This window comes from Anolis sagrei, chromosome X (assembly GCF_037176765.1).
Source record: "Anolis sagrei isolate rAnoSag1 chromosome X, rAnoSag1.mat, whole genome shotgun sequence".
NCBI classification, from domain to species: domain Eukaryota; kingdom Metazoa; phylum Chordata; class Lepidosauria; order Squamata; family Dactyloidae; genus Anolis; species Anolis sagrei.
In genome coordinates, this window is record NC_090034.1 from 26,268,454 (window position 1) to 26,280,064 (window position 11,611).

Consider the following 11,611-nt stretch of genomic DNA (forward strand, 5'->3'; position numbering starts at 1 on the left):
TGGAACTCCATACGAAATATCAAGCAGTAAAGTTTATTCTGTTCTTTTAATTCAGTATAAAAAATGGGTGAAAGCTCCCTGGGTGCCACCTTGACTTACTAAGAAGCCGGCTTATGTAGAAATGTGGTAACAAAAAAACTGTTTACACTGCAGTAAAAAAATAAATAAATAGAAGAAAGTGAGCAGGTGAAATTTTGCAAAAGAATCACCTGAGAATCAGAGGTTTCGCTATCCTTCAGGAAGTATTAATGCAAGCATCTTTCTCTTTTTAGCATCTGAACCAATAATTTCTCATGTGCCGCTATCTAGAACACCAAGAACAGTGAATTTGAATGCTTCCACAAATACAGGTTTTCAGTTCTCTTTTGCTTCCCAGCAGGCCGCATATGCTGCCAGGTGCTTCAGGTGTATTCGCAAAGGTGTCCGCATCCTGCTGGGCAGTGGGAGCTGGTCTCCAGCCATTTCATGATGTGCTGCAGGTGGCCCCCGTGGCTGCAGCCCTGGCACCACACAAACAAGCCTTTCACCACGTGGTGGCACACAGCGCACATGCTGGCACATTGCCGGCACCTGCGGGAGATGACCAGAGAGGACAGTCAACCAGGGAGAAAACAGGAAAGGCTGTCTTGCCTGCTGAAGGCAGCTCTGAAGAGCCCAAAGACTCACTTAGGTGAGAAAGAAGACCCAAGTTTACTCAGGAATGGCCAAACTTCAGCCTTTTCTCCAGGTGTTTTGAACTTCAACTCCTACAATTCCTAACAGCTGGAAGGCTGTTAGGAATTGTGGGAGTTGAAGTCCAAAACACCTGGACGAAGGGCCGAAGTTTGCCCATGCGAGAGGTCTGGAGAGACGAGCTGACCCAAAGAGATGAGAGGGGGAAACAAAAAATCGTTTGGGAACACAAGGAAATGTTTAGAAACAAATGAGAGAACACAATCATTGTTTGTAGAACAGGAAGAGACACAGAGCTGCTGAAACTGCAAGACTCTGAGAGGGAATATTACAGATGAGGGAAATAAAGTTTTGATTTCTTGGCTTGTTTGCAGTAACTGAGACTATAGAACCCATGATTCAGAGACAGTCAAACGTGGGACTTTTCTGGATGCTTATCTTCTCTTGATTGTAACCACCCCTTAGTATTAGTTGAAAATAGCAACCTTCCAAGCCTTCATTATTTGTTTGTTAATGTATATATTTGCTAACCTGTATTGTATGTATATATTGATTGGCCAGTTTGACTGACCTCTTTGGTGTGGGAAGGGCTACGGACATGTGATTGTACTGAGCACGTTCAGACTCAAGACTCCACTTTGTTATCAGTATGCTTTTGGATTTCAATGGAAGCAGATGTCTTTTGGACTTATGCAGGAAAGATTTACTGTATGTTTGCTTTGAAAAGTACAGTTATACACTTTGGACCTTCATAAGATGTATACTTAAAGACTTTGGACTATAGACTATTGATTAAGAATGATGCCCTGTGTTCTCAACACAGAAAAACTACATTCTATATATAAATGTGCCTGTATGCTGAATTAATACAAGATGTTTATGAGTAAACAAGATATGTTACTTTTTAAAGAAGACATTGTTTTTGGTCTCTGGGTGTGTATTTTAAACTAAGAGGGTTCTAGGGAGAGACTATGTTTTGGGCAACTGCAATTTCAACTTCAAAGAAACATTTCAAAACTCTGCTACCTGTGTGTGTGTGTGTGTGCGCGCGCACACACACACACACACACACAGTGGCATGCTTTGTCCCTGGCAGTTCAAAGACATGGTTTATCAGTTTAACAGCAGTTACCTGTGTGCCATTATACAAATGCTTGTGAACATCACTTTTTTCAAAGGGTTGACTTCTGACAAGGTCATGCTTTTACTTGACTAGTTGTTTTCAAAAGGTGGTCTCCAGATGTTCATGGAGATTCACATTTGACAAAAGGGTATGACATCATTTTTTCTTTTCAAAAAGATTATGAATACCATTATTCCAAAAGTATTAAACTATGGTATTTTAATCTCCTCGATCCCTAGCCTATAATTGGAAAGTAAAAAGGACTAGAGATATATAACAGAGCACCGTGCTTCAACATGTGGACATGACTAGAATACTAGAAACTGACTGCCTCAGAGCACATAAATTCACATGTTTATGATTCCGCAGTGCGCCATAAACTAAGACATCTCTTCACATTGACCTCACCTGTCACAAATCCATCCCTTGTTGCTCATGGGCCTCTTGCAATTGCTGCAGTTGATATGCAGGGTGGTGGAGGCCTGGTTGAGGCAGTTGATGGCTCTGCAGGTGCTCAGCTTGATGACTTCGTTGGAGATGTTCCACAGCTGGAAGCGCTGCAGCAGGTCGATGTAGGAAGTGTACCAATGTTCCTGTTCGGGTTTGAGACATGCACACAGTTGCACAACAGCCCCCAGAGATCGCTCTCAATCTTTCTTTAATAATTCCAGCTTTTCTCTAAAAACCAAAGTGTTAGAGCACCAAAGCAAGGAAAATCTATGCTGTAGAATGAACACAGTTTAACTATTTTGGTTCAATACTATGGAATCATGGGTTTGACAAGTGTGACAAGGCCTTGAACCTTCTCTGTTGAAGAATGCTGATACCTCACTGAACTACAAATCCCATGATTGCACAGCATTGCGCTGTGGCCATTAAATAAGGAGCTCCAAGTGCAGCTCTTGAAGCAGCTTCCCCTTTGGCTTTGGCTCAGCACTAAGCTTCCTGTATTACACAAATCTAGGTTTGGAGAGGTCATTTAGCCCGAAAAGGTGAGCATTAGATTTGAGTCAATACAGTAATAGCTGATCCCCACAGGATGTGTGTGTTGAGAGCTGTCCCTGCTGAGCCACAGCAGACAGAAGTACCTGTGCCTGGTCATCGATCTCCTTCCGGATGCGGTCCCCCAGCACAATAAGCACTGACACTGCCATCTGCACATCTCCCTGTTCGGCATAGAAGAGCAACATGTTGCGCACAACAGGGCTGAAGAAGTCGGCTGGCAGGCGGTTCTCATACAGGGAGTGAGAGATGGAAATGAGGGAGAACGACTCCACGGGCGTCAGGGACACTGTCTCAGCCTCATTGCCACTGACATGGGGGGAGTCCGCTTTGTCCTGCAGGTGGTCCAGCGTAGAAGGGTTGTCCACAATCTCATGGCGCAAAGGGAAGGCCTCCTGGGGAAGGATGTACTCTTGCTCCTCAGCTACAAAAGCACACGGATCCATAAGATCGAACGGAAAGACCTGACAAAACCCACCCAGTAAATAACGGGAAGGAAGGTGGTCTCTCAGTAAGACACTTACTGTGGGGATTCTCGTGGTCCAACAGGTACAGATCGTCTTCATCTCCTTCCACATCCCCAAGAAGATAATCTGCAGGGACGTCGCTCCCTTCAGTTTCTTCATTCTCTAGACAGAAAATAGAAAGGAAACAGAAATAGAAATGTGATAGAATCCTTCTGAATTGGTAAGAAGCATCCAGGCTTGATATGAGTGTCATCTGCACCTGCTGGATTCTAGGTATAGTTATGTGCTCCTTCTCCGTCCCTATCCTTACCATCATTATTGATCAAAGTAGAGGAAGAATCCATGAGGATATTTTCAGGACGTCCCTCTCCCTTGCTCCGTTCCAGCCTTGACTCGCTGCCTATTCCAGAGGAAATATCTTTCAGGTTAAAGCTGGAAGACAAACAAAAATATGTGTTAACTCTCTGGTAAAGTCAGGTGCACCTGTCCTTGTTCCCAGCTTCCTCTCTCTTCTCTCAGCCATATATCTACTTCTTACAACTTTGGATCATCAAGAAAACATAAATTCCATTTTCCCCACTGCTAATAAAACCACCTTATAATAATAACTTTATTTTTGTACACCGCCTCTACCTCCCAAAAGGGACTTGGGGTGGCTTACATATGACACAAGATGCTTAAAAACAATGCATTAAATAAACACACAGTACAATACAAAAAAGTAAACGAATAGCACATAAAAACAACAGTTTAAAACTCAGAACAACACCCAATAACATACAACGACAACTGCAGTAAGACATGGCCAAACTGTAAACTAGACAAGGGAATGGGATAGTGCAAATTGTAGCTAAGGAACAAGGGCATGGGATGAAAGTGCAGTGCCGAGTCATTAATTGTTACATATATGCATTAAAAGAAGGATAGTAACAGGCTTGTTTTGTGCTGCCCTGGAGACTAGGACATGGAACAATTGCTTCATACTACAGGAAAGAAGATTCCACCTGAACATTAGGAAGAACTTCCTGACTGTGAGAGCTGTTCAGCAGTGGAACTCTCTGCCTCAGAGTGTAGTGGAGGCTTTTAAACAGAGGTTGGATGGCCATCTGTCCGGGGTATTTTGAATGTGATTTTCCTGCTTCTTGGTAGAATGGGAGTGGATTGGATGGCCCACGAGGTCTCTTCCAAATCTAAGATTCTATGATGGGTTTGGCCACAATTCCCATCATCATGATCAGCCTGCACTTCTGGACAACAGCTTAGGGAGGGCTGGTATCAACTGCATTTCACATCTCATAAACACGTCACATTCAAAAATGAAGAACTCTTCCTTGCGCCCCCTCTCTTTACCTATTCATGAGTGGGAGATTGGAGCTACTCTTTCCTATGCTGTGGTTTAAGTTTGTGGCAGACACCGCACTAGGGCTGGAGTAAATAACTCGGAGCATTGTCCATGTCTGAGCCACCTGGCAAAGGAAGAGAAAACAGAAAGAGTAAAGATATACAACTCAAGGTGAAAAATCACGGGTTAGTAACCAACATAAAACTATCTGAAAAACCCCTGTAAAACAGCAGAGATGGGCTAGACCAGGCATGAGCCAACTTTGGCCCTCCCTCCAGGTGTTTTGGATTTCCAACTCCCACAATTAGGAATTAGGATACAAGTCTGCAGTCAACCAATACAAAACTCTCAGCCCCAACCAAGGTTACAAAGTTGGAAACTACCCATATTGACTCAAGTCTCATGTGCCATCAAATCTAATAAAAAAAGGTAAAGGTTTCCCCTTGACATTAAGTCTAGTCGTGTCCGTATCTGGGGGATGATACTCATCTCAATTTCTAAGCCAAAGAGCCAGCGTTATCCATAGGCACCTCCAGATTATCAAAGATGAAAAACCACATTATCTGCTTTGAACTGGATTATATGAGTCTACACTGCCATATAATCCAGTTCAAAGCAGACAATCTGGATTTTATATGGCTGTGTAGAAGAGGCCTTCGTCCCAAAGGCTTTTTTAGGCCAACAGAAGCATCAAACACCCACAGATGGGAGGTAGCATGACAATTATAGACTAAGCAGCTCTAATTCTTATCTGCCAAACAAAATTACACCTTTTCTTTCAGGGCCTAACTTAAGACTATGAACCTGGCCCCAACCCAAACATTCCATTTCAGCAAAAATTATTTCAGTTACTTTGGGTTGGAGCAGCTATGGAAGATAACCAGGTTCAGAATCAAATACAGCAACTCCAACTAATGGTGACACTCCTCCAGTGTGAACTGGATAAGCAGCCCATACCATGCTCTTCGCAATTTTATGCAGTTTATTGGTATATTGCTTTACAACATGCAGCCAAACAGATGGAGCCCATACATACCTGATTGCGTTTGAGCTCCTTGGCTACTTTGGCATTATGGTCACACAGTTCTGCTAGAGGTCTCCCTGTCAACACATACTGCTTGGCAGTCCGCACAAACCAATCCATGCTCCCAACATCGCACTCTGTTTCTGCCTCAAAGACACTCAAGGCACTGGAAGAGGAGATAAATTCAAACTGCTCTGTGGGGTCTAACTTGCGCTTGAAGAAAATAGGGTGCCGCCGGTCGCCGATGTAAGGCTTGCGATTAGAATCCGAGGAAATTAGACTCTCTTTGGCCGCAAAAGCCAAGTCCCCAAAGAGGCTATAGCAAAGCCCTTCAGGGTTCGCCCGGTCAATTGGCTGGCTAGCATCTTTGAAGATGTGCTGGTAAAGAGTACTATCCTTGGAACCAGAGAGGAGGAAATAAGGATCGTGGAGATGCCGCCACACAATCCCCGTGGTCACGTCTTTGTGCTCTTCGAACATGGCTGAAGGAATGAATGGACGGCGAACATCCCACACGTAGATGTTGTGGTCCACCATCATAGAGCAGGTGGCAATGTGGTGCTTGCATTCCGGCCGCCACTTGACCCTTGCCACAGATGCGATTGTCTGCACGCAGTAGATCTCTTTGGCCCGGTTGGTGTTCATGTCCCAGACCTTGACCATCTTGTCTCGGCCCCCAGTGGCCAGCCAACCCCTAGAGGAAGGGCAACAACACAGAGACACCTCAAGAGCAAGGAAACAACAGTTCGAGAATCAACACATCCTAAATGCTGCCTTATGCAGACATTTGAGCCATTCACAATTCCGTTAAACTGCTCAGAGATTCACAATGAACTTTGATGTCCTTGTGGAGAGAAAAAGTGGGGTATAAATGAACATAACAACAACACTATGTAACATGTTTTTTGTTCCTGAGTGATAAATGTCATTTTTAATTAGTTCTATGATAATAATAATAATAATAATATTATAATAAACTTTATTTGTACCCCACTACCATCTCCCCAAGGGACTCGGTGCGGCTTACATGAGGCCAAGCCCAAAGTATATTAAACACAACATCAATAAACAATCAATAAAATACAAAAAATATAGAAAAAAAGTTTATTAAACTGCATATATGAAGTTTCTGGAATATAACAACTACTTTCAAAGTAACTATCGCACAATTAAACAGGAAATAACACTTTCAAACCAGGAACAGAACATTTTCCAAATTTTATTACATAGTGTAATACAGTGAAGCCCCTTGCTCTTCCGCAAATGCTTCCCCCATTTATTGAATATATCCAGGTGACACTATCCTCATTCTTTAGTACAGTGTCCAGAATCTATTAAAATGTAGGAAAATATCCCACTTCTTCTTGAGTGAAGAACTCTGATTTTTATAGGAACGTGTATCTGTAATGCTTAAAAAAATTAAAATAGTACCAAAACCCCTTTAAAACCAAGTATTGCATATACTCAAGTATAAGCTGAGTTTTTCAGCCCTTTTTTAGGCTGAAAAAATCCTACTCGGCTTATACTCGAGGAAAGGTATACTCTGCTTTTATTATTATTATTACTATATTTATTATTTTACTCTATTATTATTATATTACATTTAGATTATTTTACTCTACTTATTATTATTACATTTACCTTTTATCTATTCTTACTGTTATTATTACATGTACATTATTTTACTCTATTATTATTATTATTACATTTATTATTTTACTCTATTATTATTGGAAGGATAAGCACATTTACACTGAAGAAGATTAAAATAATGGTCTAATCAGAGTTGGGCAGTCTTATCTTAAATTACAATTTTATGTAAATATTCAAAAACATTTAACCTACTGATGCCTCAATTAAGGTCATTTTATTGCTATCTATTTTATTCTGAAATTTACCAGTAGCTGCTGGATTTCCTACCCGCAGCTTATACTCAAATCAATAAGTCTTCCCAGTTTTTTTGTGGTAAACTTAGATGCCTTGGCTTATATTTGGGTTGGCTTATACTCGAGTATATACGGTAGTCCATTTTAAAAGTCAATTTTCAAGTGACTGTTTGTCTATTAAGTCTAAAATGCAAGAAGGACAAAACATGAATAATAGAGGAAAGGGACAAGAAAAAAGTAGGGTACTGGAAGATCAGAAACAGCACTTTTGGGGGAAAAACAAATGCTATCTGCCCATACCTGTCCTCTGGATGCCAGTCACAACAGAATACAGGCCCATTGTGGGCTGTGAACATCCTTTCGTAGCGATCCGGACGGCGGATGTCCCACAGCTGAACGTTGCCATTTTCAAAAGTTGCAGCAAAGGTAAAGTAATCTCGAATGCTAAACTGGACATCACGCACGCTTTCTGATTGTCCTGAAGAAGGCAAGGGATAGCATGTTTGGCATGTCTGGCATTTGGTAGACCTTGCCTTGCAATTCTGAGTTATCACAGGAGAAACAAGGAAATGCACAAAGTAAACTTGTCCTAGTTTCAAATATGTGAGCTGAAGTTGCTCATGCAGCACACCAGTGTGTCCCGACACACAGTTTGGAAAGCTCTGACCTAATTCTAATAACTGAATTATGTGGACAGAATGAAGGTATTTTCAAGAGGCAGGGAAAACGCTAGGAGGAAGTAGTCCCAAGGTAAAGAACCAATAACAAACCAGCCCTTACCCGAGAAGGTGCTCACTGAATCCTTCTTGCGCAAGTCGAAGCACTTCATGTAGCCGTCCTGAGAGCCGCTCAGCAGCATGTACACTTCAGTCGGGTGGAAGCACACCTTGTTGACAGTGCGCTTGTGTTCAGTGAAGAGCTGGTCCTGCTTGTTGCGGGAGGGCTTGCCGAGGTTCCAGGTCACCACCACGCCATTGGTGGCTGCCGTGGCTAGCAGATTCTCGTCCATCTGGTGCCAGACCACGTCGGCACAGCTAAAATTCAGAGAGGGCTTGCGGCCGACACGCAGGTTCAGCTTCTCTACGAACTGATCCTCCTCAATGGAGTAGATCTTGAAGATGTTGCGCCCCGCCACCACAACCTGGGCCGCATCCCGGCACACGCTGATGGCATTGGAAGGGGCGTCCAGGTGGCAGAACATGGTCCGCCCAGTGATCGTGTTGCCACCAAGGGCAGTGGTCACTCTCGCCATTTTCTCCATGGCGGCCTTCCCTAGACTTCCTAGATCACAAAGCAAGGGCTTCAACAATTATACCCCCAAACACGCCATCATAAAAATAAGATACCTTCTGTCGGCAGCTAGTCCTTTACAACCCAGCCTGTCAGAGGAGTTTCTACAACTTCTTAACATGAGCAAGAGTTGCTGAATCCATCAAAGCAGATGCGAGCTAATGGCAGTTAAGTCAAAAGTTTATTTAACAGACCTTGTTATCTCCCACTGAAATCTCTTGGTGATATGACGAAGACTTTCCCTTTTCCCACTTTACTCCGAAGAAAATGTTTGGAGAATGTTTTCTGTTTTCCTGAAAGAAGTTTTGACTGAAGAAATCCAACAAAATCTTCTCCAACAAAGGATAACACTATACGGGAGGGAAGCAAACCAACACACGTCATAAAAAAGCAACAATATTAAATAATGGAAATTAGCAATTCTTGACATTTAAGAAGAATTAAATTAAGTTGCATATATATTGGTGGCCTAATAATAATAAATAATAATCTCTCCTGCACATTAAACAGCCTCCTTGGCATAGCGGACCGCTGTTGTTGTTTTTTACTTGTACAGTGATGGTCCTATGTAAATAAAAATTGTAATAGTAAGAAATTCACTGGTTTTGTATTTGTACAGCATTATGTACATCAATGGTGCTATATAAATAGGGAATAATTATAAGAGAGGATGCTTTTGCTATATAAGTAGCTAACAACAATAATAATACAAATTATAACAATAAGGAATTTGTTTTTTATTTGTATTTGTACAGTGCCATGTACATTCCTTGGTTTTGGTTTTTACTTGCACAGCACCATGGACATTGGTAGTGCTATAAAAATAGCTAATAATAATAATTAAAGAATGTGTTGGCTTTTGCTATATTAGTAGCAAATAATAATAAAAATGTTAATAATAAGGAATATTTTATTGACAGAGGGCAAGCTATTTAACTTCAGCAGACTGAAAACCAAAACCAAGATCACAACAACATCTGTTATAGCACTCCAATATGCTGATGACAATGTTGTCTGTGCTCATTCAGAAGATGGCCTACAAGTCACTCCAAGCACCTTTGCAGAAGCATATGAGCTCGGCCTCTCATTGAACATTGAGAAAACCAAAGTGCTCTTCCAGCAGTCACCAGTCAATCCCTCTGCAATGCCAGAGATATAGCTTAATGGTGTAACATTAGAAAATATTAGCCATTTCCACTACCTTGGTACCCTCCTCTCCACAAAAATTAACATTGATACTGAAATACAACACTGCCTGAGCTCTCCAAGTGCAGCATTTTTCCGAATGAAGGAGAGAGTGTTTGAGGACTGGGAAGTCCGTAGGGAGACCAAAGTGCTTGTTTATAAAGCCATTGTCCTCCCAACCCTGTTATATGCCTGTGAAATGTGGACTGTCTACAGATGTCATATGCAACTCCTGGAACGATTCCATCAGCACTGCCTCTGAAAGTCTGCAAATCTCTTGGGAAGAGAGATGGACAAATGTCAGCATGCTGGAAGAAGCAAAGACCACCAGCATTGAAGCGATGCTCCTAAAACGCATCGCACGTTGTCCGAATGCCCGATCACCATCTCCCAAAGCAGTTACTCTGCTCTGAACTCAAGAACGGGAAACAGAATGTTGGTGGACAGAAAAAGAGATTTAAAGATGGGCTTAAAACTAACCTTTAAAACTGTGGCATAGACTCTGAGAACTGGGAAGCCCTGGTCCTTGAGTGCTCTAACTGGAGGTCAGCTGTGACCAGCAGTGCTGTGGAATTCGAAGAGGCACAAATGGAGGGCGAAAGGGAGAAACGTGCCAAAAGGCGCGTCAAGCCAACCCTGACCAGGACCACCTTCCATCTGGAAACTGATGTCTTCACTGCGGGAGAACATGTGGGTCAAGAACAGGGCTCCACAGCCACCTATGGAACCACCGCGAAGACCCCACATCTGGAAGACCATCATCCTCGAGCTACGAGGGCTCACCTAAGTCAGTAAAGCAAGGAAGGACTGGAGGGATTTGAGGGGACTAACCTCTAGTGTACTCTACAGCCAGAGATCACACTGACTCCCACCAACGATGCATCTGGAGCAAACCTGCCCAACATAACAAAGTTTCAGGGGCTAACCTGACATAATGTGAGCTGCAGTTTACCCATCACTTTCTGCGTTAGGTAAAATTTAAAAAATGACTTTTTCAAATACAAAGTAATAAAAATAATGATCCTTCCACATTTCCGGCAGCTTAGGCCTCACGCATGCGCAGACTTCGCCCCAAGCTCCAGCTGCGCATGCGTGCTTCTAATCTTTCTTTTACTGTCTTGCCAGAGTAGGCCAAAGCCGAAGGGTGGGGCGAAGCTGGCGCATGCGTGCTGATTTCTCTCCCTGTGTCTTGCCGAAGTAGGCCGCACTCTCAGAAGTTCTCCTCAGAAGCGCACGCCATGAGGGAAGCCAGGCTTGAGGTAAAACGACTAGGCCGCGTCTCACCTGGCGGCGACGGAAAAGCAGCAGCAGCAGCCGGGCTCGAGCGGGCTCTCGACTGGGAAAGACCCCGGCTCTTCGGGAGGCCACTTCTCCGCCCTCCTTGCTTCCTTCTTCCGCCTCTTCCTCCTCCCCCCCCTCCTCCGCGGGAAGGCAGGCCCGCCCCTTCCGCCCGCAGCCTAGGCCGCCCCGCCCTCGCAGCAGCAAAGGCCTACAGCCATAGAGGAGGATAATAAGTAGACTAATAGAATAGTCATAATATAGTAATTATTACTTTGAAAACAGAAATGGTAGTAATAATAAAAATAATAATAATATAAAATACATAATATATATAAATAA

General features: G+C 43.0%; 1 protein-coding gene across 3 annotated transcripts; it reads right to left on the reverse strand.

Annotated features, from left to right (window-relative positions):
- Positions 1-14: 14 nt before the first annotated feature.
- Positions 15-11,408, reverse strand: WDR24 (WD repeat domain 24). Of its 3 annotated transcripts, none has more exons than XM_060786266.2 (10): positions 11,276-11,408; positions 8,297-9,156; positions 7,817-7,994; positions 5,643-6,324; positions 4,615-4,730; positions 3,575-3,696; positions 3,322-3,426; positions 2,884-3,221; positions 2,204-2,388; positions 15-570 (listed from the first exon to the last, which is right to left on the reverse strand). In XM_060786266.2, exons 2-10 carry the CDS (start codon positions 8,775-8,777, stop codon positions 402-404), a joined length of 2,376 nt encoding a protein of 791 aa, XP_060642249.2. In that variant the 5' UTR covers positions 8,778-9,156; positions 11,276-11,408; the 3' UTR covers positions 15-401. The 3 variants fall into 3 exon arrangements, with proteins under 3 accessions (XP_060642249.2, XP_060642251.2, XP_060642250.2); XM_060786268.2 differs by lacking the exon at positions 11,276-11,408 and adding an exon at positions 10,918-11,091; XM_060786267.2 differs by lacking the exon at positions 11,276-11,408 and adding an exon at positions 10,472-10,897.
- Positions 11,409-11,611: the final 203 nt, after the last annotated feature.

Excerpts from the sequence above, each read along its gene's own strand:
- WDR24 (XM_060786266.2), bottom strand. The coding sequence starts at position 8,777 with ATGGAGAAAATGGCGAGAGTGACCACTGCCCTTGGTGGCAACACGATC. Across the intron at positions 7,995-8,296 it reads TTCAGTGAGCACCTTCTCGG|GACAATCAGAAAGCGTGCGT; the intron begins GTAAGGGCTGGT and ends TGCCTTCTTCAG. Across the intron at positions 4,731-5,642 it reads AGGAGCTCAAACGCAATCAG|GTGGCTCAGACATGGACAAT; the intron begins GTATGTATGGGC and ends TTCCTTTGCCAG.